Source organism: Sturnus vulgaris, chromosome 5, assembly GCF_052056855.1.
Source record: "Sturnus vulgaris isolate bStuVul1 chromosome 5, bStuVul1.hap1, whole genome shotgun sequence".
NCBI classification, from domain to species: Eukaryota; Metazoa; Chordata; class Aves; order Passeriformes; family Sturnidae; genus Sturnus; species Sturnus vulgaris.
Genome location: NC_142247.1, coordinates 48,304,326 through 48,331,930, shown reverse-complemented (window position 1 = coordinate 48,331,930; position 27,605 = coordinate 48,304,326). Strand labels below are relative to the sequence as shown.

The 27,605-nt window shown below is 41.9% G+C and overlaps 1 protein-coding gene across 1 annotated transcript; it reads right to left on the bottom strand.

Moving 5' to 3' along the window:
- Window positions 1-288: 288 nt before the first annotated feature.
- On the bottom strand, window positions 289-27,055 carry FAM180A (family with sequence similarity 180 member A). The gene is made up of 3 exons (XM_014881592.2): window positions 26,758-27,055; window positions 3,476-3,576; window positions 289-3,172 (listed from the first exon to the last, which is right to left on the bottom strand). Exons 1-3 carry the CDS (start codon window positions 26,831-26,833, stop codon window positions 2,831-2,833), a joined length of 519 nt encoding a protein of 172 aa, XP_014737078.1. The 5' UTR covers window positions 26,834-27,055; the 3' UTR covers window positions 289-2,830.
- Window positions 27,056-27,605: the final 550 nt, after the last annotated feature.

Genomic DNA, 27,605 nt, shown 5'->3' with positions numbered 1-27,605 from the left:
GAAGGCAACCTACACCTGCGTCATAAGCAAATACTGAGGGAGGGAAATGCCCTAAGCCCAAAGAACTTCCCTGAAGGCAGAGTGCTCCTTTCCACAGGAACTCTGGAAAAAGGAGGCGCTCTCATTTCTATTCCCTCTATTCTCCTACAGAGGGAAGGGCTATTCCCTCTTCTCTCCTGTACCGTTGCTCCCATGAAGAGTTTCGCAGTCTGAGATAAGCAATTACTCAAGCTGAAGTTGCAAAATGTAAATCTGCTGTTGAAATCAATACAATGCAAAGGCAAGGACTTTTATGTAGAATGTTTTTATTATTACATTGAGAATCTCTGTTAAATTAACCTGGGCAGTCCAAGCACTTTCCCAAGGAATAAATCTTTTTCTTACATTACACATAGTAAAAAGAGTAGGGAAACAAACTCATAAAACCTTTATTTTCTGTTGAGGAGATAAATGTTTCAGTTACCCATTTGTTAGTATCTTTACCATAGGGAATTATAAGATATTAAAAATTATCTGTCATTCTTTTTTATGGGATATTTTATCATTAGTAAACTCTGCTGGGCAGTCCTGTTGTGGGTGAGGAGCATGGCTGGGAGGTATATCTCTGATAGGTGACTGCTAGGAATTAATATTTGCTCTAGTTCTCTTTCTTGCTATTTTTGCAGTCTTGGAGTAGCTGGCTGTGAGGCATTTATGAATTGCCCTGGTTCCAGGATCTTCCTGCAAGTGGTGTTTCAGGGAGCCAAGAAGCAGAGTTGGAAAGGCAGTATTGCACTGTGTGGAATTTCCCCTTCATGTGTTTATAAAGCATGGTGGGGGAAGAAATCACAAGCAGATCATCAGTGTTAAAGTTGAGGGCTCACAGGGAATATAGGCAGGGAGTGCAAGGCTGCCCTGTGTGTGCAAGGAGAGGAACCAGGTATTTGTGGCCTACAGCTTTGTGCCTGAGGTTTTCAGCTTCCTTTGCCATCTGCCAGACAGGCTTTGAAGATGGCAAACAAAATTCTTCAGGTATAAAAGTACTCCTACACATATGTGTGTCTAAATGAACGTGCACACTTGTACAGACAAATCCAGAAACTCCTAGGGGAAACAAGAATGACTTTGTCTTTCATAAGCCCTTTGTCCAGCTGCTAATGCCATGGCCAGACTGCCCCTAAGGCTGCCGTGCTTCCACATTTCCGCAGGTGTTTGCCAAACCCAGTGTGCTCTGACTGCTTGCACTGTGCTCCTTGCTGTGCTTCTGTGTGGATTTTTTCAGCTCCAGTCCTTGAAGTACCCCTGCTAAGGGATACTGAAGAATTCCTTTTGATGAAGTGATGCAAAAGCAGTTAAATATGATTCAGAACTTGGGCTGGAATCCTTAGGTCAGTTTTAGTTTAGGGGATTTGTGATTTGGGCCTGCATCCTTAATACATTATCCAATAGAAAAATAGAGAATGATCATATGAAAGGATGAAATAAATGTTCAGCTACCTTCCCATGGTCTGGAAGTAGAAGCACCTCTAATATCAATAGAAAAACAGAATTTGTATCTATCGTGCACAAACATTAGGGGTTTGATTTAGAAGAGCTTGGAATTTTGATAGCTAGTCATCCTTCTGACAAAATAGATCTCCATTTTATGTCTATATTTTGTTCATTAATTTTTTCGGAGTTTATTATAATTGGTTGCAGTATTTCTACAGTTTTTCCTTTACAGCTCCCAAATCCATAATTCCCCCCACTGAATTGGTAAATAGCCTTTTCTGCTAAGTGATCACATGCAATTGTTCACTGAGTGAACAATTTGGGATTCTTCTACGTACTCAGCACTTATGTGCACACACATGCATGAACAGACACACACACACACACACACACACACACACACACATAGACACAAATGAATATACAATTTACTGTTAAAAAAAGAGTCACAGTGCCAAATTCAGCACCAGGTATGTTTTAATGCACCTTCCTTCCTTGCCTCACCGGGATTCTGAAGCATGAGTTTAGATGATCAACATTCAAGTGATAGAACCAGGAAAAATGTGACATTATTAACCTAAATAGGCCCTTTGTCTTGCCTTAGATTCCACTGAGAACAAATATATGTTCCTTTCAAAAAAACAAGCAGTAGAAGCAAGTCATGTACAAATAATGAAAGAATTATTTGAAGAATTGTTTGGGAGGACAGCTCCGGGAAGTGGGGAATACGTTCCCAGACATTGTTTGCTGCTGGTCTTCACAATGCCCTTTGTCTTCTGCAAATTTTATTGCAATTAAACACTGGCTCAGCCAAATGAAGTGAATCAGAGAGTGCTTATTTATAAGAACATTTGGAATGAATAATATATGGCATAATTTCTGAAGGCTGAGAGTTATGAAACCTCTTCCTTTTACAGCAGGCCTTCATCTCTGTGTAATAGTCTCTTACTGGCCAGCCAAAACATCAGCTTGTTTCCCCAGCTAGGAAAGCAGCACTCTCCAGCACTTACACATCAGCATGTGAGCATAAGCACAGTATATTTATGTACTGCTTATAGGAAACTCAAAGGATGAATCAAGAGTTTGCCTGAAACAAGGGTCTGCTTGGGTGTACACCAAAATCCCTTCTTTTCCTGTCACAGAATGAGCCTCCAAGCCAGCAAAAAATCAAATTCTCAGGACTGAAGATGTTTTTCACCGTTTAGCATGGAACTAAAAAGCAGATTCCACTAGAGGGAGCCAGAAAATGAACAATCTTTCATGAAGCAGGCTCTAAAACTCTACAGAATAAAGTGGTGAGTGTGCTACATGGTGTCCTTCACCAACCAGAGCTGGTGGCTGAGCTGCTGCTCCTCTCCCACTATGAGGGCTGTTTGTTGTATGGTAGCATCAAGTCGTTCTTCAGGGCTTTGTAGAGACTGACAAAGGATTCAGCCCACGTGTGTTTCTGGTGGCCCTGGGATTGAGCAGCTCTGTAGGCCGTGTAGACCATGGTCAGCACTGTTCTTTCAAAGTCTTCCTTCTTGAGGACCCTCGGGTAGGAAGACAGCCTGCTGCTCAGCCTGCGGATCTCTGTGATGCTCTTGGGGATAATCTCGTTGCAGATGGTGTTGAACTCAGCAGCCTTCCTCAGGGAAGCCAGCTCCTCATCTTTGATGGAGATCCTCTGACCTTTGTCAATATCAAGCTCAGCTAAAAGAAACTGGTACAAAATCAGAACACAGAAAGCTATTTATTTTCTCCAAGAGACTCTAGACAGAGTACATGTGAATTTACAACATGTCCTTGGGTCTTTAATTTTTGTCAAATGGAGACAATTGCACTGTCTGGAGGTGGGGAAAAAGACCAGAAAGTTTCTATGTGTTCCTACCCTTCTGGTGAACTATCACACAGACACAGGTTTACTGCTAGGATGAATAAAAGTTACACAAAACCAGATAATGGATAACCCAGTATGGGCAGGACCCTCAGTCTTGGTTAAGGCTTAAGGTACCATATACTGAACCTCATAAAGCAGGACCACATCTTCCAGCGAGTTTTGTAACACTGGGTTGAGGAAGGCAGCTGAGGACCTCTTGAATCGTTGAGCAGCTGGGAAAAGCATAGCTGGAAAATAGCAATGGAAAAAAGTGAGGTTTTATAAAGTGGTGATGCCTGGAAAGGCTGACCTGGAACAGAGACTAGACAGAGCAAAAGGAATAAAATAGGCATTTATTGAAAGGTTACACCTTGGGCAGTGCCCAAAAGCCTGGCCGGGGCTACACCCAAATCAAATCCAAGATGGATCCTGGACACGAGTTTTTACAGTTTTATAAGTTTTGATTCATTTACATATTGGGGTTAATTATCCAACCACTGTGGACACGCGGTCTGGGAAAGCAGAGGCTTTCCCAGGAACTTGGAGGAAAACAGAAAGGAAAGAATCTTAAACAATAGGCACCTGCTACTGTTTACAGAATGTGAACCATGTTGTTTGTAGTGAAAACATCTGTGCAAAAGGTATTGCCTGCTCTGACCAATGAGCTGTAATTCTATTCTTGGTTTAGCGATCTAGTGTATATAAGGAAATGTAGTTTTACAATAAAGTGTCTTTTCTCTATCTTGAAAAGGGACTGTGTCACTGAGTTTTCTTCCACCGTTCCAACAGCTAATCTTTTAGCTAACAGCCATAAACCACAGCCGCAGGCTATGAAGTCTCAGCCCCCTGTCTTACCCCCTTCCCTTAGCCATTGTTTATGCTTTATGAGTTCTGGTTGCCCCTGATTGTCTAGCTAGAAAGGCAATTTTGTTTTGTCTAACTACCCCGTGAAGAGAACTTACTAACACCCGATATGAAGTTTCAGAGTTACACACCAAGCAGCAGAGAATCTGAAAAATATAAAAGCTAAAACCCAAGGCATCACTGCCAAACACTGACAAGGAACAGCACTTTTCAATAGTACAGTCAAGTAAAAACCTGCCTCTTGCAAAGTCTTACTGTACAGTATGGCATTTCCCTGTAAATTAAATGTGTTGCAGGGACTGCTTTGACCCTGATCTAACAGGGATGGAGGTTAGCTGTTTGTCCTGGGTACACAGGGTGCCTAAGGCAGGGTGCTTTGTTATCCAAGCCTGCAACTCTGAGTTGCAGCCTCAGAGGTGAAAGGAATAATAACTGCAGCAGCAACATAGTCTGAAATACATGTCCTTTTCCTGGATCTGAAAGGGGAAATCAGTACTGACACTGAACAAAGCCTACTTTTTTCAGTCCATTCTTGTACTGTTATGCTTTTGAGACTCTACATTTCTCCTGGTTTCAATTTTTGTTGTCTAAAAGTTGATCTCTCCTTATTTATTAAAGACAGATCCACCAGAGAGTAATCAGCTCATCTGTCCTGGGCATTTACACTTGGAAGGAGTGACTCACCCAGACGTCTGTGTTACTTCATTGAGCCTGTTACCAGCTTAGACAAGAAAGCTACATCCAGTGAGGTGAGTCCCAGCTTAGTGTGCTACCACCAGATATCTGTTCACCACTGTGAAGTGCACTACAGATGGTGCCTCAGGGAAATAAGACAGAAAACGTATGTGCAGTCCCTGAATTCAGCACCCCAGTGAAGTAGAGCATTTGGGAATCAATGACCTGGACAGTCCAGGTTATAGAAAACATCTGATGCTGCTTTAGAGAAGACCTAAATGCTTGGAGTTACTAACCAGTTACTAACCATAAAAAGTCTAAATTACTTTCAGAGCAGAAGGAAAAAATTCTATTTAGTGTTTTATTTCTATATTCTTGTTTAGATCTTGATGTTTGGGTAATCATAATTTGAATTAGTTGGATTTTTCTCATATTCAAGAATAGGAACAAATTTTTTAACCTGTGTTTATGTGACTGTTGGTGTGTTTCTCATAAACTTCACTTCTCAACCTTAACTCTCTTTACCAGAGATAAATTTGGAAACAAGTCTAAGAAAAAAAGGAAACAAATTCCCTACATTTTGAAAGTCATTATGATTCCCCTGTCAATTTTAAGATTTTTTGATTTTTTTAGAGTTATGAGCAACATGTAATAGAACATGCAGCTTACTTTGAAATTCTGGAAAGTTTCAACCCACCCTTCCTCTACCAGATTTTTTTCCCATGAAACATTTTGACTAAATCAATTTTGTCTGGTTTTGCTGAAGTTCTTGTGATGGATTTTGCATGCTGCCTGTAAATAATCTGAATATCATTTAAAGCTCTCTCTTCTGGGCATTACAAAAAAAAAAAAAAAAAAAAAAAAAAAAAGCTGGAGCAACTGTTATTATTTTATGGAAAGGTTGTCCCAACTCTCTGACTACATGGTTCATCAGACAATTTGCCTCTTTGGGGTTACCCAAGCAGATGATAAATATGCAGTTTCTTCTAGGCTCTGTACCCTAAATGCAGCCCTTCTTCCTGGACCATTGGCAAGTGCTGACTTTGTTATGGTTTGGCTTGTTAATGATATTTAAATTCTAGTAAAGCAAGAAGACAGAAATCAGAGCCTCAGAACCTTTACTATCCAGCATATAGAAAATGAATCATGATAATTCTAGGTATGAAACAATTCATACAACTAGGTATGAAACAATTGACACAACAAAGGGTATTTTGGCCTTAAATTAGCTAGGGGGTAGGTAAAATATTTAGTTGAATTGCAATAAACATACTGTAGATAGATACAGAAGTTAGGATGGATTTCAGGCATAGCTGCTCCATCCCTGATGTTGCTTAGAGCTGTGCTGAGTCACATTGGAGCGACTCCATTTTTTGCTCTTGACAATTCAAGGATGCAACTGAGTGCGTGTGAAGTACTTGAAAGTTTAAGCACTAATTGCTGAGTAATTAGAACTTTTATTACTGGGCAATTAAAACTCTAATTACATAGCAGCTGGCAGAAATCCAGTCCATAATGATGAGTATTCATTTTTTATCTCTTTTAGCTTTTAGATGCCCTTTTGGTGAAAACAGCCTCAAACCACAGACGGTTTACATCTCAAATATCCCCTGAGCCATGGAAAAATAAGTACCTGTGGCATCTTGCTTCAGTGCTGTCATGTTTCTTGTCATCACACTGATTGCTTTTAAGTTTCAATCCAAGCAGAGATCCTCACTAAGAAGCTGAGCTGTGAGCCACCAACTTCAGCCCATCACCACTCACCCAGAAAAGCCTCAGCAAAAGATTCACACAAAAATGAATGCCATACTATTAATTCAGTACCAGCCCACTTGCTGAGTCACAGGTAACACTTCAGAAAGGAGCAGGGTTTGCCCACCCAGCTCTTCCTAGGATGGCTTAGATTAGGAGATTCAAAGGGACAGGGGCTTGGGCTGCTTTGTGGTGAGAAGGGATTTTTATGCATATCAGAAGCATGCCAGCCTCTGCAGCACTGACTCACTCGTCTCATTATCTTGTTCCCAAAACATATTAAAGTTTGTTGCAGTTCTTAGAGTCTCTATGCAGAAAGTCTTTCGGAGCTCGTTTGTATTTGTCATGGTTATCTGATTTTCCTATTCTGTATTTTATTCAGTCCTTCACTTTCTCTTTCTTCCTGCTCAGTAGTCAAATCCTTCCTCCATGACTCCCTCCACAGTCCTCTCCCTGAATTCACAAGTTCCTCCAAGTCTGTATGAGCATTTGGAGCAAGCACTCTGATTTTCATTGTACTGACTTAACACACATGTTAGTTAAGCACAAAAGCTGAGATATAGAAAGATTTTCAGTCAGTTTCTGCATTTGATGATTGTGAATTCCTCTTGAAAATTTTTTACTGTCTTCTTCCTGCATTTACTTCCATCTCTGACATGAGTTGTCTGAGGGCATCAAAGAGCAGTAGAAGAGTTTAGAACTCTTTACTAATTTCTTTCCCAAGGGACTTCTCTATAAAGCTATCAAGCAATTGGAGATGCAGTGATGTGCATGATTTTATGTCGATGTTGCAGCCAATTCATTTCAATGGCAGTAGCCATGAACATCTAAGCAGCAGAGATCCCCAATTAGTACCAGTGATCTCTGAAGTCAGTGGAGAGTCCTATTGATTTATTGTTTTTATTTCTCTTACAAATGTGTTAAGACATATGCAATGTAGATATAGGTGCTTCTGTCCTAAGGGCTGGTCAGTCAGGTAACAAAAAGCTTATGATTTGCAGAGACAAGTTAGGAAAAATAAGCTTTTCATTAGCCTTACTGAAAATATTTTCTATTATATATCTGTGTACTGCTGCATTCATCCTCTTCCAAATCTCTTGTCCAGAGAGGCCTTGGGAATTCTGCCTTGCTGCCTGCTCAGCACTCAGTGCTCAGGGCTCAGGGCTGGAGGTGGATCAGAGAGATCACAGTATCTGAGCACAGCCACCATCTCCAAGCCTCCCTGCCTGACCCTGCACAGCCTCATCCTGTGCCCTGGAGTGCACCACTGCCTCTGCCTGAAGCTTGTGGGCAGCCCACACATCTCCTACTAAGGGTAGTTAAAAATGCCTTTCAAAACTGGTGCAAAAATCTCTATTTTCTGCTTGCTGCAAGAGCCCATCCAGTCTCCTACAACTCTGTTGACTCAATTCCGCTCTCCTTCAAGACTACCCAGGCTCTTAAACAAAAAGAAAGCCATGTTTGCCAACTCACGGACCTGCTTCTATCTTCCTAGCTGATGCATTTTATGGTTTAAACATAACATCACATTTGAGGCTGATAATAGCCTTATTTTAGAAATGGTTTCATTTCTCTTAAGAGATTCTGCCAGAATCTCCTGCACTTCATTAGCTATGTGGTAAATATTTGTGATCCTCTCCCAGGTTTTTTCTGCAGTTTGATTGGTGAGGATACAGATGTTCAGTTTTGCTTTCCAGCTCGTGCATCTGTTCATTATTTCCCAGTTGCTTCCTGTGATGTGTTTGCTCAGTAAGCATAGAGCATAGCTGGCAGGAGTTCTCAGTTATTTGTGCATCATCAATGCCCTTTTCTTCCCCTATGAAAAGGTATGAAGCGTGATTTGGGCCCTGTGCAGACCATTACTCCAAAGCAAGTACATGAACAGTTTAATTGGGATTATGACTCAGAAAGAACTATTTTGATTGTCATCAGAGGCATGAAAAGGATTATCTCATTGCTTCAATAGGACAGCTTTCAGGAAGGATGGGAGGAGCAGAGGAACAAGAAGGATTTGATGTGTAAATTGACTTATGACAGGTGTGTTGGGCAATGAAAGTGGTAATACAAATCACAAAAAGGGCAGGATTATTAAAGGATTAATGTGTCCTATGCATTTTAGTCCTGTGCTTGGCTCATTCCCGGAAGGATGCATCTTCACCATCTGCAAGGTTCTTGCACTGTCCTGGGCCTGCAGCTGTTGCCAGGGCAGAACGTGAGCTTTGGTTACAATCCCTGAGTTTTTGCCTTTCTGTATCAAAACTGCTGTATTAGAAATCATTGAACACTTTGTTCCAGTGCAGAAGAAATTGAAAGAGTGGGGATCTGGAGGAAGAATAAGGGGAATAAAATAAGGGAAGCACACACAAAATCCTAGAAAGACAAGAAAAAAAATGCTGCAGTGCTATAGCCTAGCATCTGAAACTGTGTCTGGATTTGCAGTTATTCACATAAGTAACTTCCATGACAAGTGCAATGCAAAGACTTTTACATTCCTACTTTAATACATTTAAACAGCCATCACTGGGGGATTAAATCCCAATGCCCCTTAGGAGATCATAGCAGTGAGATGGAGAAAACATTTTCATTATGAAACAAAACGAATTAGCATATGTTTAAAAGCTGCTACCAAGAGAATTTGCCTCTTTTTACTCTCAGTTTGTATGCTAGTTATCGTAGCTCCTAAGGCTAAACTTAATTCATAACTGTTGACTAAAAGTGAGAATGAACATTAGAATCATCTTTAGTTATTTAAAAAATAGTTAAAGGAAAAGAAAAGCTTTGTCTTAAAAAGTTTTGTCAATAAGGGTGTAGGAAGTAGATCTCCCTACAAAAGTTGTCAAGAGGCAATAATGTTCTTAGGAAAGAAAAACCAGTTTTAAATTAAATTAATTAAATTAAATTAATAGCAGATTGTATTCAATTCCATAGTGCAACACATTTTTTTTTCAAAATAAGTTATTTTTTACTAATTTATCTCCTTTTTAAGAAACAAACACATTCTGAAAGGGTGTGTCTCAGTTGCATAAAACAGAATCCATTCCTACATAAACTTCTGTCCTTCATAAATGGCCTGAGATGTGTGAGATTCGATTAATGTGCAACAGAGTTCCCATACAAAAAACTAGAGTGGTAATAGCCTGTCTAGCTACTTGGCACAAGTGAGAAATGTAAAGGTGTGTTAGAAAGACCAAAAAACTGTTATGCTTGCAGAAATGGATATTGCTAGAGAAGAAAATGGTTCAGCTGAGCCTGTGTTTGTAAGAGGTGGAGGATATTTACATTTATAACTTAAGTGAAATGGTTTCAAAGATATCACTAGCACCAACCAACTAAAATGGTCTGAGAATTTATTTCCTCGTATGGAATTTCCATTAAGTAGCATTTTCACCTGTTCTCAGCCTGCCACAACGTATACTGTGTTATTTATTCTTCCCTTGGTGTGATAAGGAGGGGTCCCCACCTGGAATTATTTATGCTCATAAAAAAACATTCCAGTCAGCCAGGAGAGGCCTTTAATATGCTGCAGTAAAGTTGCTGCAGAAGGTGTGAAGAGAAAAAATGCACCCAGAGAAACTGAAGGAAAATAAGAAGTGAAATATATTGTTTTCTTGTCCTTCAGTTTGCTGCTTGTTGGAGGTTGAATTATGCCCTTTTCTTTCAGTGGAATTTTCTCCCATTGTTATGCTAAGTAATTGTGGCTACACCTTAAAACGACGGATAATGTTCTCTCGTAGGGGGGTGACTGGAGGGGGAGGGGGGGAACCGGAAAAGGAAAGGTGGGACGGGGGTCTGGAGCGGGGGACTCTCTCTCGCTTGGCTCGTGGAGTGGGAAGAAGCCCGGGCTCCGCTCTGGCATCTCCCCCTGCCATCCCAGCACTGAGATCCACGCTCCGTGCCTTTGGACATCGCTCTGCTGCTCTCCCACCTCACCCTACTATCTCCGGACACTCTGCTGAGCACCACGACCGACACCGTGAGGGGGAGTCACTTTCCCCATCCTCTCTCACCCCTGGGCCGCGGCCGCCATCACCCAGCCCTCTTCAACTGCGCGGGACCTGCCCTGCCCCCACAGCACCGGTAACAGCACAGGGAGACGGCCTGCGGCCAGAAGGGACTGGAGCGGAGCTAGACTGTTCTGTTGCCAATTTTTATACCTGTTGTTGTTGTTTTCTGCCTTGTTAGATACCGGTAAAGAGCTGTTATTCTTATCCCCACATCTCCTGCCTGAAGGCGTCTGAATTGGACCTAAAATAATTAAAAGGGAGGGGCGTTGCACTCTGCATCGCAGAAAAGGGGCTCCTGCCTTTCTTTAGACCATACCTGTCTTTCAAACCAAGACACTGCTATATTTCCACAAACTGGGAATAAACTATGACAAAACCTGTATAAGTGAAGGACAGCAATAAAGGAAAGAAATATCAACCCTGCTCCACAGGTTTAACACAAAGGCAATAAATAATTTTGGTAACACAGTTAATTTCATGCAGAGTTGGGAAATGGAGCAGAACTTTGTATTCCTGTCTTCACTGCAGAGCCACCTCTCCTTCCCTGTGTTGTTCACAATGGTCCTGATCCAAGGGAAAGATGTCAAGCAGTCTTAATCAAACACATTTGAAATAATTTCTTACAAATGAACAAGTGAAGGGATACAACGATAATCCAATCTACTTCCATTTCTCCCAGGAGGCAGCAGAGAAGGGAGTGAGTGAGGGATGGAAGGAAGAAACACATCAGGGTATATGTGTTTTGGTGCTAAGCTGTGGGGAAGCACCGAGGAGCAAAATGAAGCAGCTGCCTCTGCTTTTGAGCAATGGAGACAGGGCAAAGGAAATCAGAGCTCTGCTTCATAGGAAAAGACAGAACTACAGCAGCTCCAAGAGCTTCCTGCATGGTGCTAGTGCTGCTCTGGAAGGAAAACCCTTCAACACCAAATCACTCCCATCAGTTCTCTGCCCATTTTCTAACACCATCACAAAGCCCAAAGGAGCGGGCTCAAGCCTTGCACCACCTCCCACGTATGTATTTCCTCAGAGCTGACTCACTGGGCATGGAGAAAAGGTAACTCAGGAGTTACTGGCTGGGTTTCCTCTGTGTCTTTGCAGGAAAGGTGACTGCTTGGCGGGGGTTTTGCTGAGTCTGACCTAATGGAGCTGTAGCTGCAAAGGGTAGCTCCTGTCCAGCATTCCCTCCTTCCTTCTGTGCTGACACCGACGCTGCTTTGTGTGGCCACACAGGCAACTAAGCCAGGAATCTGCCTGGTCGTGAATGAAGGGGAAAAGCAAACAAAAAAAAAAAAAAGCAGTGGTAGTTTTCAGCTGTCTCACTTCAGAATACATCTGCTACACCAGCAGCATTTCTACATGTGAGAAACTCCCAGTGCAGTTGTGCTCTAACTGTTCTTAGTGTATCTGGTGATGATTCAAGTCCTCAGATGATCTAAGGATTGAAATCAGCCCTGTGAGAAAAATCAGAAGTCCTTCCTCATGTCTTTACACCCTTAGTCTAACCATCAGATGGATAAGATTTCTTATTTTGTCGATGCCACCTCAACAAGGGTAGTCACTGCTCCTGCTAGAGGTGAGGGTTGGCTGCAGGACCATTAGCTGCCAAACATTTCTTTCCCTTCCATGTTACTCCCACTGAGCTTTTAACAGAGGAAATTCAACTGGCAGAAAGAGTATGTAAAATTTCTTTCGCAGACTGGATGAAAAGAATCAAAGGTCCTGTTTGAACCACAGACCTAGCAGGGAGTAATATGAAAATTTATTTCATGATCACATGACAGCTCAGAAATGCCAAGGACCCTGGAATTATTCACTTAAGCCATCTGTGAATGGTTTCAACTGGAAAATAAATTCAAGTGTTTGACAGTGGGTCTAGGAGCAGTCTATGATCTGATTGCCAACTATTAGAATTTTTTTCATGTATGAACTGCTCACACACATGAAAAACAAGGTACTCCTCATCCTCACTAAGTACAAATATAACAGCTCAGAACTGAGGAAGAATAAGCATCAGATTGACCATTTCTTCTCATTCCAATTAGAAACAACCAGAAACATCTTCCCTTTTCCTTCAGCTCTCTATCCAAATTGAAATAAATTGTTAGGAAGTGAATACATAAATACCAGTTTTCTGCTTTCTCTGCTCTGGGATTTCACTTGCTCTTCAAAAACAGGGAAATCCCAGCTGCCTTTCCAGCTGCTCATTGAGCTCCAAATGTCAGTGCACCTACTGGGGTTTTCTTAATGACATGAATATGTACTGGATAAAAAAAATAATGGGGATACTGGGTCTTTTTTGTATAGAAACGTGTTATTTTGGGATGCAATGCCTTTTCAAATCATTGTATGATTTCTAATAGTGACAATAAAGATAAGTCTGATAAAGAGACTTAAGATTTGAAAATGGATTTGGATTTGTCTGTGAACTGGACTAGTACAGCTGCTTTACTACATGAGCAGACCATGAAGGATGGAAAGCTGGGCTGTATCCTTGGGTGACAGTCATGTTTCTCCTGGAGAGGCAAGAGAGGATCAGCACAGGAAGATGTCTATTCTGTCAAGTACACACCTGCGTGTGCCTGGGTCTTGTTATGTTGGTGTCTGCATCTCTGTGGAAATAATATTAAAATATTAGTGAAGCTCAAATATAATCCTCCACTAAATCTGATCAGTGGATTTCAATGCATGCAGACTTTGTACTGGGCCAAGATAGCCTTTGTGATATTGCCATAAACACAGCATAGAAATATAAAGGATGAATGTAAAATGGGTTGGGTATATAGCTGCATCCCCCATTTCACAAGTACACATATGGGATTTCCATTTTACAAAGCTGACATTTTTCCAATCTTCATTGTTATTCCAAACTCTCCTAAAACCTGGATATTTCTAGATCTTTCAGGTTTAAAGATCTGCTGAAGTAAAGCTGAGACTGACGTACAACTGCATTCCCCATTAAATACAGAAAGCCATGCCAAAACCTGGAATGTTGCAAATTATTGAAGGCTGCTGGACACTGTGGGTGAGGTCCTCAGATGACCTAGGCTGGCACCACCAGCCCTGTGATGCTGCTCTGCTGGCAGCCAGGTCATAGAGAACCCTGTGCTGTGAAAGACATGCTTGGGATCACAGAGGGGACAAGAAAGGTAGAGTCAGGGTTACAAAAATTTTAGAGCCAACAGAATTACCCAAACATCCCGTTTCCTGAGGAGAGAGACCTGAAAGGCACAAAATGGTGACAGCTGTTCCTGAAATTGATGGAAATTCAAAACCTTTCTCAACCTCCTTCACTGCTGCAGTTCCTGCCCTTACAGGTTCTTCTCCCAGTGGCTCCCAGCCCAAGAGGAGCCTGCCAATTTGTCACGAGTTTGATTCAGTGCTCCTCTTCCTTAATGTACACCCTCTTCTGGAGCCATTTGAGCTGAACTTGTAAAATACATTTTGGCTTATGGGAAAATAATGTAAGTAAATGTTTAAGGAAAAAATGACCTAATCTTCTAAATTTAGGATAAATAAGAAAGGGAGAAAGGGAGGAAGGCCTGATTTCTAAAGAAACCCTTTAGCATGCTGCTGACTGAAACCAGCTGGGAGTTGGTTCTTTCGTTTAACTCCTCTGTGTGTGAGGACTGTGTGTGAAGGCATTATTACTGGAGAAGCACTTTAAATAAGATGCTGTGATACTCATTGTAAATCTGTTGTTTCCTACATTTAGGCTTTCTTCCTACTAGTTCAGAGATTCTGAAGCTTGCATAGTGAATGAGCTTAGAAGGGTTTTGCTGGCATATGGGTTACATCTTGCTAGAGAAAAATTTTCTGGTCAGTCTGCTGTCTGTTGCTTTTGCTTACAGAATCACTCCTTGCCAAAGCTGGACTTCAGTGTGTGAAATATCTGCATGACAGATCTTCCTCAGCTTGCTAATGATGGTGATCTCCCAGGTAAGCTTAGAGACACCACTTGGCTATGAATATGTGATTGATACCCATCTTGCACCATCTTCATATGATTTCCTTTTGTCAAGTTAGGGTAATCATTGTCTGAGATACTGGAACACAGTAGTCATTTGTAGGGGTAGATTGACATTTAGTACGGCCACAACATAAGGCAGGGACTACTTGTCTCCTTATTTATAATTCCAAATGCTGGCCCCAGTAATCTTTAAGTTCTGCTTTTACCTCCAAGTGCCAAGGGTTAAGGATGGATGAAGGAGAATGGAAACTGACTTGTCATGGCTGAGCTCCTTGGATTACTAGCTGTTAACCATTGTGTTGGGTTACAGAGACAGGCTGCCATGAGCACACCAATTTGTTGTGAAAGGAACGCTCAGAAGGTGATTTAGAACTTTGTCTAAATAATACATGTGTTAATTTGTCGGCAAATGCACCCATAGGGAAATGCATTGGGCTTGAAAAAAGCTCAGTAAACCACAGTATGTTCCAGCAGTTGCTCCCAGCTGGAATTGCAATGAGAAGGACTGGCACTCTTTTCCACCTCAGCAGGCAGACATCCACAGGGTGATGTGCTCCAGCCTCAGGTCCAGCAGCATTCACATGCAGAGGAATCAGGGCATATTAGATCAGATAGATAGATCAGATCAGATTGATCTGCTTCTCTGACAGCTTGCATCTTGGTGGGTAGCATTAATTCAACCAGGAGGGAAAAGCTCCTGAGGTGTGCTGGTTTTACCTGGGGAAGGACAGACTCAGAGAGGTTTTCCTCTATGAGAACTTTTTTTGTGAGTTGATGGGACCAATTGAAGGCTGGTTTGGTTAATGACAGCCTGAGAAATCAATTGGAGAAAGTTAGTTCGCTCCCTGAAAACACATTTTGAAGGAGGTAACTTGGGAAAATGTTCTTTTTTATTTCCGGTGGCTGAACAGGTAACACTGGCCTGGCCGAGCTCCCTCCCATGCGAAGGGGGACTCGGGAGGCCACTGGGCCCCATTTGCAAACCAGGGGACCCGATGGCCAGGGGGAGGAAAGGCTCTTTGATAAGATTTTAGCCCTGCTTCCTCCCCGACAGTCCTGCAGCTCTGGGTGCCCGGCTCCTGCTGCTGGCTCGGAGCAGCTTTGGAGGGGCCGAGCCCGCCCCTCACCCAGCACGGCCTGGGGGAGGCAGCCGGGCCCTGTCTGGGGTGCAGGGGTGGCCATAGGCAGTGGGTGCTGCAGCTGAGCCCCAGAAAGGCTGATTGAGATCTCAGCCGCCCCTCACCCAACACGGCCTGGGCCTGGCCCAGCCCCTGCAGCTTCTGTGTGAAACTTTAACTCTTTTAATGCTCAGATAAGACTTACAGACCTCCGACATTCCTTTAAATGAAAGGGAAAAACAGAAAAGACACAAAGTCAGTGAAGCAAGAGCTAAGTTTCTTTAGATGGAAGGAGAATGAGAAGATGCTGTGAAGGTTGGCTGAAAATTCTTTTGTAAGGTTGTAGGGATGAACTGATATTACACTGAATATTCCTATAAACCATGGAGAAAGACATGGAGGGGTTGGAGTGTTCCATTGGATAGATTGTTAATCAAAAGCATCTGTGTTGAGAATCCTTCGCCCCAAGGAGAAAAGGGGATCTCTGTTTCTGGAGATAAAGCATGAACAGTGAGAGAGATTAAGAAAACTTTTGGTTTAGAACAACTCATTCTTAAAAGTAAATACCCCATGAGTTTAACATGACCCATAAGCATAGTTTCGGGAAAGCTGTGAAGATGGGAGGAGCTTCACGATTTGCAAGTTTTTCCTGGGCGGATGCGAATCGTGAAAGTGAAGCCAAGAAAGGACTGTTTTTTCTGTCTTTGTGGAGAAGTCCCTATGGCCTGACAAGAGGAAACCTCTCTCCGAAGTGAACTGAAAAGGACTATTTATGTTGGGAACTGACTGACGTAGTTTTTTGTATGTTTGTTTCGTTGTTATGAAGGTTGGGAGAGGGGAGGAGGGAGTGGTCTGAAGATCTTATTCTGAATTTGTTTTTCTTTCTCTTTCTTTGAGTAGTTAATAAAGCTTTTTATACCCTTTTTAAGTTTTAGGCCTGCCTTGCTTCTGCTCCTGGTTCTGTCTTACAACAGAAAATGAGTATACTTAATTTGGCAAATCAAAACTATAACATTATTGGTACGTTGCCGAGGAAATTAAATTAAACCAAAACATGGGGGAACATCACAGATGGGTGTGAAAAGCCAGCTGGGCATGACACACATTTCCATCTTTGCTCATGAAAATAAAAAAGGAGTATTTAAAACATGGGACAAGTAGAAACTGAGCTCTTTGCCTTGATGGTGATATTTTACTTCAGAGTTCCTCTATGTTCCTTTGGAGGATCTAAGAGCACATGTTTTTCAGCTCTGGCATTCACTTTGGCTGGACCACACTGGCTGTGAGCAGCACTCTCAGGGAGTGGGACTGACATAACTGGGTGCATGGTGGGTTGATGGGCTATGGCACATGTAGCTAGTCATTCAGGGTTTGCAGGGGATCCAGAAATTCCCAGAAAGTGTCCAGAAGTCTGATCCCAAGATACAGCTTATGGCTAGAAAAGGAGCATCTTTCTAGGGAGATATGATTTGTTACAGTATGTAACACATATGTATTTACCAGGCAGATTCTTCAAAACCAGACTTCATCAGCTGAAGCCCACAGCACTTCCCTGCTGTGAACAGGGAAAATGCAGCACTATGGCAACCACTACTCCTCAGTCTGTGTGATTGCCCCATCTCTCTCAGTCCCACTGCTAAATATCTCCATCCTTCACTCCGCCTTCCTGCAGGATTCTCTCCATCCCTAACATGCAGCAGTGCCCAGGCCTCAGCCAAGTGGCTGCTGTCTTCCCTCGGAGTAGTAGGATGGTTTTAGGGAGAGATCAGATGCTGTGCTGCCCATTCATTTCACACTGGCTTTTCCCAGGTGTTCTGTGTGTCAACAGGGCCACATCATCATCCTCTTTCTGCTAGAACCCAACAGGGCAGACACACAGTGTTCCTTGCCACTTGGGCCTAACTGGGACTGATAGATATAATTTTTGCTGATGGCATCTGATTCCTGCTATGGGATAGCTCAGTGTGGAAAAATCTTTGGATACTTTTCTATCCTCATTTCTTTGTGAGGACCTGACTGAGCTTTATGTTTGCTAAGCACAAGTCAAGGTAGGACAGCCCCTTTGATTTATGTTTATTAAAAACCTGGAAGTAGAAAGAAACAGAACAAGTAGTGTATACATTTTTATCATTAGACTATTACCTTCCAAAACTTTCTGCCAAATTGGCATGGTAGTCCAGGAAAACAGAAGTTGCTTCAACTATGAAAAATGGATGGTTTCACTTAACACATGCTGTACTATGTTAGGAGGTCCACAAGCAGTGTTTAACTGGAAATGGAGTTTGTTCAGTGCCAAGCCATGAATAATTACAGTAAATAAAAAATGAAGCATGTTTTAAATTTCTTTTTTTTTAAAAAAGGAACTTAAAACACGAACAGTTCCCTGAGACATAAAATCTGTGCTTAATAAATAAATTCAATAAACACTAAATTTCTTTTTTTTTAAAAAAGGAACTTAAAACACGAACAGTTCCCTGAGACATAAAATCTGTGCTTAATAAATAAATTCAATAAACACTTTGCATTTCTTCAGAGCCAAGAATAAACAAAAAACTAATGTAATGGCTGTGAGCATTATAAAAACCAGAGAGGAAACTGAGGCGTTTCAAAACTTGATGCATTCTTCCAGGGACTGATAGGGAGATAGAGGGACTTGTGCAGTTGTGGTGCTGTTTCTTAGCCCCATAGTCCTGGAAAACTGCAGGATTCCTGCAGCTTCTGTGGAATAAAACAGGCTGTTTCTTGGGCAGTGGCAAGAGTCTTTTTGCATACCTACATAGTGTAGAAGATCAAAGGGAGGGGTTAAAAAATGAAGAAATCCTGACTCACTGATGATTCAGTAGCAGTAACTTTAATTTTTATACTGTGACTAGAGGTCAGTGGCCCAGACAAGAAGCTCTCAAACTCCTGGTAGGATGAGAGGCTGTTAGGGACTAGAAGTAAACTTGAGTCCTGCTTATATGAGAAAAAGGCAGGGCCAGCTCCAAAGAAATGCAACCATTCCAAGAGCCTGAAAAGCAGATGGGTAAGCTGTTACAGATGGGCATCTGCTGAAGCATGGGTTCAAATCGGGATGCATACCATGCTGACAAGGAAGACAGTGCTACTCTAATCTTGATATGGTGCACTTTAATATTTCCCATCCATATGTTTTCTCTCTCTCTGCACCTTTCCTTTATCTTCATTTTTCTTCTCACTTCATACCATTTTCATTTTTACCTCCAGCTTTTTCCCTGTTCTTTCTCAGCATATCTGTTCTTTCCCTTTGTCTCTGTCTCCCTCTTTGTGGCTTAAATTATCCCTGCCAGACTGGAAAATCTCTACTCTTCCCAAGACAGAGAAGAGATTAGAAACATCAAGTCCTTTTGTGGCATGCCACCACCTGCCAAATGGATGAAGATGATTAAATCCTGATGTTCTGGCTTGCAGCAGATATCCACATCCAGTCCAGTGCAGTCTACTCTCTTTACAATTAGGAAAAACCTATCTGAAGTGTTCTGCTTCCCCTGTGCCCTGCCAGGGGGTGAGGCATCACGGAAGACCTTGTGAGTTTGGGTCTCCAATGTGAGATTCGAGCACAGCACTGTCCTCCCACTGTCTCCCATATCCCCCCAAATAACCTCTGAGCACTGAACAAATTACTTTTCCTTTCTCAGCATCTTTCTTCAGCTTCCCACCTGGCTCCTGGGAGCAGAGGGAAACTCAGTGGTTTGGACCCTGGCTCCTGGCTGGTGACCTGTTTCCCTGTGGCTAGGGAGGAATTTCCAGAGGACGAGTGGTATGCAGGCTGCTCTCAGGGGAACTGAGGGGCTGCCAAACCTAACCAGAAAACTGGGCCAGGAAAGGCCTCACATATGCTTTCACCAGAGGAAAGGAATGTTTGTGGAAACTGGGAGTAGTGGAGCTTATTTAACATTGCTTCTCTACCCCTCCCATTCTCAGCCTCCAGGCTGACCTGAGCCTGTGCTGTAATAAGTGCTGTGGTAGTGAGCTAAGAGGAGACAGGTTATTGCTGCAGCCTGGAGCATCTCAGCAAGGGTGACAGGAGTTTCTGGCTGAGGCTTGGTCACCACAGCTTGTGGTGCAGATTTGGGCTGGTCTAATGTCTCTGAATGAGCAAGTATGCTGTAGGGGATAGATCATAAAGTTGCCATAACAAGTCCCAAATTAAACAAGAATTGGGTGTAATGAAAGACAGGCACAATAGAAACATACAGGATCCCTGCCTTGACTTTCTTTCCTTCTAGTTAGAGAGAAAACCCCATAGATGACAGCCCCCTTGGGATTTTTTGTTTGTGTTAAATAACAAGTGTCATTTGCAGCTTATTCTCAAGTTGTCTTTTTTTTTTTTCCTTTTAATGATGCTTTGATACATTTCCCCTTCTGCTTCCCAGCATCAGCTCTCTCTGTAGAGCTGACCTGCATCACATTCACCCAGGCCAGTGCCATTTTTGCTGAAAACCCCTTTAAATAATGAATAACTTATTTGGGCTGGAAGATTAAAAAAAAAAATAAAAAACCCAAACAAACAAAAAAAAACAAACCCAAGAAACAAAATTCCAGATAATGATTTGCAGCCTCACTCCTGAGAGCAGAAAAACTGTTGACTTTTGTCATGCTGATTTGCACATTGAAGCGCTTTTAGAGTTAAAGCAAGGGCCAGGTTTGTCCCCTTCAAACCAAGACACTCGCTCATCTCCCTGTTTTGTTGCAGGCAGGTCCATGGATCTAGCTGGCTTCTCTGCATCTTGGATGGATTCAGCTCTCCACTGCAGAACCACTGGGCTGTAGGGAGATTCAGGCAGTCACCAGCTTCTCCTCCAGCGCCCTGGGCTTGCCCTGTGGGTCCTGCCCTGCCTTGAACCTAGCCCCAGGCACTTCATGCAAAGTTAATTGCTGCCCCACTCAGTTCTTTACCTCAGCAATTTACATCTTGCCTCTCATCACCGAAATAATCACAGCCTCTGCAGCCTGATGATGTTCATTAAGGCCTGCTGATTTCCCTTTCAGTTAGATTGTACTATTCAGTGCTTCTGACAGGATTCTTTTCTGCATGAGAAGTCATTACACTCCTGCTGAATTTGGCATGATCTACCCCGGGAAAACAAGAGAAAGCACTTTATGCTTCAGAAACAGAATTAAAAAAAATAAAATCACAGCTATTCACAATGCACAGGACTACAAACACACACAGCCATCCTGAAGAGATCTGGGGCAAGGGATTTAATGACTCTGTTCCTTACAACAAAGAAGGATGCTAATATTTCCTCTCCTTAATTACACTGAAAGTTCTCTGAAGAAGGACAGATTCTCTTTTATTCTGTGTGTTTGCATAATGCCAGGTACCACTGAGGTGTCTGGGCCCAGCAGTAGACTAGAAGGTAATGAGGACGGTTACCTAAAACAGTGTTTTAGTCTTTGCATGAGTTATTTCATTCATCACAGAGCTGCCTCACCTATGGAAGAGAGCACTGGCTGATCAACAGGCACTAAGAGCAGTGAGACGTTAAAGCAGTTGTTAGAGTTGGTGAAGGGAACTATTTCCAGGTGAAAGTGGAAGGAGAGGCTTAAAGGGCAGGAGGTGCTTCCCAGGTGAGCTTTGGCTGGGACAGGAGGACCTTTGTGGAAATTGATCCAGATCCCAGGACAGCTCCATTCCTGGAACTGGGACAAATAGATGTGACACTACAGCATGCAGGAATTCTGAAATAGATGACCAAAATGGAAGCAAATGCCTAACTGACTCACCAGTCCTCAGTATTGGGATGGAACTGGGATCACCAAGAAGATTCTATAGGTGTCACTTTCAGCAAATAGATCTCATTTGGTCTAGGACATATTAAAGAGAAGACAGCCTTACTTGATGTGTCTTCCTCTTGTTGTTTACTCAGGTTTCCTTAAAATTGTCTAGTTCCTCTCTCTTTTCAACTTTTACTATGTGAGCAGTAAGCTTTAGCCATTTTTTGGCTGCTTCCTGTGGTGAAAGTCTCAGAAATAAAGTGTCAGAAAATAAAGTCTCAGAATCACTTAGATCCTTCCTTCCTAACAGCATGACTGCTTTTATAGAATACAAAATCCATCGGTGATCTAAACTAAAATGTGAAAACTTCCATAATCTATCTTCCCTCTGATCTCATCAGAGTTTAGCATCTTTGCCCCAAGAGAGATTAGAAACTTCGATTTTTAATTTTTTTAAAGTGTTCTTTGCATGTCTTTCAGCTTCAGGTATCCACTGTGAATTCTGACTCAGGATCATCCTCCATGCAGGTTAAATCGATTAATTCTGGACCTAAAGGAGCATTTGAGAAATCAGAACATGCTAGAATGAATTTTGATTACAGTCACAGCCCTACCTTTCTGGCTATTTATCCTACCACGGTTAAAATCCATTCAGAGACTGTGATATTCCAACTACCTTTGCAACACCAAGCAGCTTTACTAATAACTAATCTCTTTCCAGGCATCTTTAGGAGATGCCTTCACCTCCTTACAGAGTTGCAATATTTGGTGCAGAAATAATTTGCATCAGCCCACAAACGTGCATACCCAGGATGCAGGCAGACTCATGGAACAGACTCCGGGTAGGTGGGAAAAGCCTCTGCAGCAGATCAGTCATGCCTTTTGCAGCTCAAGTGAAGTTGTTGGAATGGGCCCAACAAGCTGGGAAGTTGGGGCAATTGAGGCAGTTTTCCAAGTGATCACATGAGAGCCAGAGAAAAGGGAAACATTGCATTTTCCTCATAAGAAGTAAGGCTCTTTCCACAGCCAGGCTTAGACAAAGCTGGCGCTGTTCCACAGCATTTCATATCTTTCATTTGCACTGCATATTTTAAGAATCGGATAACAATGTCTTTATAGAAATTAAAGGAAGTTGGATAGACATTACAATTTAAAAAATTTCTGGTAGCTGGTCCAGCTGATGTAACTTCTTTTTATGCTTGGACTAGATCTTTGGAAACCTTGTCACATATCAAATAACACAGACTATAACCTGGTTTATTGAAGGACCACTGGGTACATAAATGTGTATGTGTTGGACCATTTGTGTTGCAATTACAGTCTGTGTTCAGACCACATTCCCTTTGCTCATGCTCTCCAAGCCAAAAATGTCACACAAGAGTTACTGTTGGTCATGGAATCCCAGAGGTTGCTCAAGCAGGGAGTACCTGGCTGTAGGGATGCAATATGACATACAGCAGGTAAGAGAGGGAAATAAGATGAAAAGGAGTGGGGATTAAGGGCATGCTCTAATTTCTGAGGCATTCGATTTTTGCACACACACCAGAGATCACCAGCAACCAAATGACCACAGAGATTAGAATATATTAAACAGTGCTTTCTTATGAAAGTACTGGTTGGCTTTCTAGCAACAGCCAGTGTCTCTTTCTCTCCTACAGAGTCTTCCCTCTCTTGGCACTGGAGAGCTGCCAGCCTGCTCCAGCTAAGTCCACAAGCAGAAGTAGCAGGCAAAAGTTGCTCAGGCAGCAGCTGCTCCATCAAATCCTCAAACTGAGCTCCCACCATACTAGAGCAAATACTAAGAGTTTGCAATGTTGTGGCCAAATCAAGGAGGATGGATCTTCTGTTCTTTCAAGCAATTCCTTCTGCAGAAAACCTTTAAGGAGAGTAGACTGTTCCCCTGGTGCTCTCAAACAGCCATTTGACTTCCACCAACTGGTAGAGATTGGGTAGAAAATAATGCACATGGACCAGATAGATCTGGATGGAACTGTAATGCTGCTTTTGAGGTCTGGAAGGAACAGCACAAAAAGCACGAAACCTCTGTGGTGCTGATACATCCTGTTGACATTGATAGGTGAAAAGCATTCTACCTTCTTATTTTGGGACTCTTAACATCTCCTTTTCCAGCCTCCACTGAGGGGTGAACATGCCCTTGCAGCTGCTTCTGCCCTGTCTAAAAGCCACAATCATAAGAAAACTGCATCTTCTGTCTCTGAGTAAACATGCAGCAAGAATGCTACTGTTTGTATGTCCCATTTATTAGAATCAGGCAGTCTTTACAGCAAATAAACTCCAGCCAGCTGAGATGTGCTAATAAGGATTGCTTTAGGGTTTCTCCTCAGGGAATAGACAAGTCTTGTAATGCTCATAAGGCTGGCTTCTGCTCTCCAGTGGATTGGTACTTCTCAAAGTTTGATGGAAGCAGCTGGAAAGAAGTGACACTGGTTGCCATAACTGCAAGGAAGGGCTTTTTTGCTTATTTTTGTTGTCAAAACCCAGAATTTGTTCCTTGGTTTCTTCAGAAGAAACATCTCTTAAGACCTGGAATTCTTATTTGGAACTTGAAGAATTTGAATGACTTCACCTCTGCCATTGAATAGGGAAAAATACTGAGTCAGTAAAGACTTCTAACTACCTCTTTTCATGATCTTTTTTTCTTAGATAGGAGCTTCACAAAATCTGAGAGGATACTTCCATGCAGCTAAGCCTACAAAAGGCTCAAGGAAACTTGATGATGACAAGACAGTTATTTCATTATCACTGAGGATCTTTCTTTGTTAAACACACATCCTAAAGACTCATGTCCACAGCTCAGTCAAGACAGGCTGAGGAGCATGTGTGAGATATTTAATGCATAGGGCTGAGGCAGTTTTAAAAGAAAAATGCATTAATAAAGCCCTCTGTTTTCCTGCAAGAAATGACTTTTTTTTAAGTTTATTTTTCCCCACTCACTGATGCTTCCAAGCAAAGGGAAAAGGGAGGTGACAGTTGGAAGTTCCCAGTCACCAGTCAGCAGGAGTGTGTTCATATTTTCTAATGTCTGAGTTTTCCTTGAGCCAAAGCTTGAATGATTGGTTACAAGGGTTGGAGATCCCAGGCTGTCTCAGTGCTTCCCAGTGGAAAACTGGTCAAAGCTGGACATTGTTGTATACAATATTGACTGCTCATTTCTACTGCAAACAGCAGCTGCTGGCAATTAAAGCAAGACCTTTGCCCTACTGTTTTGTAAACAACCTGGATGACAAGTCAACATGGAGATGATATGCAGATCTGTCTTTCATTTCCGTCAGACCAGATGCTGATCTGTCTTTGCCTTCTCATTGCAAAACTCAAATCAGGACCTGGATAAGACTTAAATGACTGAGGTTTAAGCTAAACAAGACTCGGTTATCATTTGTGGAGAGAGGGAAGAGCTCTGAGTGTGCAGAAGAATGTGTCTTTCTCAGTACTCAAATTTTATCTTAGGTTTCTAAATAATTCAAAAATTAGGACAATACTTGGACCCTCTCAAGATACTGCAAATTTGGTTGGGTTGACACACAGTTCAGGGGAGTGGAGATTCACTGAAGTAGTTATTAATGAAGTTGTGCCTCTAAAACATCTTTAGAGCAGAATAGTCCCAGTAGATGTGGAAAAGAAATCTGGTTTCCTCCTCAGAAAATGCCTGCACACACTATTTGTGACAACTGAACTCCTTATCACAACAGAGACTGAATCTTCTCTTCCCTCTGAAGTCTCCAAAAATAAGTGCTAGAGCTTCCAGCTTGAAAAAAATCTGCTTTCCCAAAAAGGCACAATAGAGTTCTGATGTTTTTCTTTAAATATTCATGGTGATTAAAACTGAACTTTAATAGTTGCATGAATTCCTTTTAGGGTTGTGATGTTGTTTAATAAAAATAAGTGCCTTAGCAAAAGTGAAGGACATCCTTAAGTTGCTTAGTGATTATTACATGAAATTGAACTCCCTTTTCTAATTTTTTTTTCCATTTCTTAGGCAAGGTGAAATCATTCTTCCAAAGGGGGGGGCTGTGGTTTTTAAAATTAAAATACAGATCTAGTTCTGATTTTCTCACATTTTTGTGTCACTTCTGGAACAACAAATTCTTACCTACAGAATTACAGGATTATGACAAATATTGGTGCTATTTCCTGTCTTATACCAGAACAGAAAAGTAAGGTACATGCAGGTACAATGACTCATGCAATGTCAGCCATGAGTCTGATAAAAAAATTGTGGGCAGAACCTGCCATGGTGAATTCCAGGTCCATGCCCTGCCAATGAGCTCCCATTAACACGGATTTTTGAAAGGAATAATTAACGATTGTAAGGAAAAACGAAGCACTTGTACAGCCTGAGCCAGACTGTATAGCTCTTCATTAATTCCCTCAACCATTCCCTCTCCTACAAAATCAAAACCAAACCCAAATGGCAGACTGGAATGGTGCCAGCTATGATAAGGAAGGCATAGGAGACTGGAGTAGGGAGGGAGGCATTTGAATACTCTATTTTCTTTAGAAGACTCTGGTTCCTTTAAATATCTGTAAATCTCAATATCAGAACCAAAGAAATCTTTTGGGAGGTGTTTCCTTTCTTCGCTTCCAGCAGCTACTGAACCAGTGCCAAATACCAGAGGAGAGAATAAAACCAAAAAAGGGAAAGGACATCATCACTAGCTTTGAAGCAAGCATCTCCTATGCAATCCAATAGTCCCCAAACATTCCATATGCTCCTGTCACACTTTAAAAAATAACAAATATGTCACGACTGTGTATTGTCACATTGGCAGCTGAAGCCTGACAACACACCAGGTCACTTTCTCTGTGTTATCTGTGCTCCTCTGCCAGGGTAGGGTAGCAGCATTCCCAGGCACCTTGCACAATCCAGACATTCTTTGCTTTACTATTGCCATTTCCTGCTAGAGCAGATTATGCCACCTGTGCCTGCACAGACTTTCACTTCAAGGTTTCATAAGCTATATTTTTTTTGTTAAGGCATGAGAAAAATTAGAAAGAAGAGGGGGAAAAAGTGCAAGAATGTAATTCTGGTTCTTGGGCTATTTTATGTATTTTTATTATAATAGAATACATATATAATTTTACCTTTTTGCACTTATTCATGTGTATTTTTTATTTATCTATATATTTTTTTAGCTAACCTGTTTAACGGAGAAAAAAAATCCAGGGTTGGGATGGAAAAAATTATAGTTTTATATATATAAATACACACACGTATAATGCAACATAATTTCAGACCAAATCTACAACTCAAATTTTTCTCTTAAATAGTTTTTCAGGTTGAAATCTTACCTCTGCTCCATCTGTGGGTCACAGTGGCATGAGCACTGTAACAGAACAGAAGCAGCACCAAAGTCTTCCAAAGCATCCTTCCCTTTAAAATATGTATGTCTAGCTGTACAGTAGCTTTTTTATTTTCCCAGCTCCTTTCTTCTCAGGAATAAATAATGGCTTTTCCTCTCCCCCTCCCCCTTTGCAGAAGAACCTGTCTGTTCTTCTGAGTAGAGCTGAAGTCAGCGCGCAGCTCCTCTCCCAAACCAAGTCTCCTCGGGATCAGGAAATTTACTTTCACAGACAGACTTTGTTTTTATCCACATCTGGAATGACTCATAGTGCATGTGAGTTTGCTGGCAGCTGAGTGAATAAATATCATTACAGTTTTGTAGTTGAGTTTCATTTCTTATATGGCCCAGTTGGAATTTATTTTTGTCCAATAAACAGCCACAAGTATCTTCATTAAAAGAGACTCTGGAATTGTAGCTACTTCTCTGTAGCACAGGGGGCTACACACCAACCCCTGTCCAAGCAAATCCTCCTCTGGATGATGGACAGCTGCTCTTGGATGCTTAAGTCAGAGAGTGGGGCATGTGCTCTGCAAGAACATTTCGCTACTGTGATTCATATAATAGAACATACCATGCTGCCTTTAGATTTCAGTTCTAGTCAAGACAAGTCCCGGCCTTTTTTTCCATTTGGCCAGTATGGATGGATAACAGGAAGGTCCAAATCTTAAGTGGCTCTCCTCAATGGAGTTATGAGGATCACTAACCAATACTAACCAGTCCACATTAGCCTGGCTGAATGTGGAGGGGTGAAGCTGAGAAAAATAAAAGGCTACTGATAGACATCTCCTGGCTGAT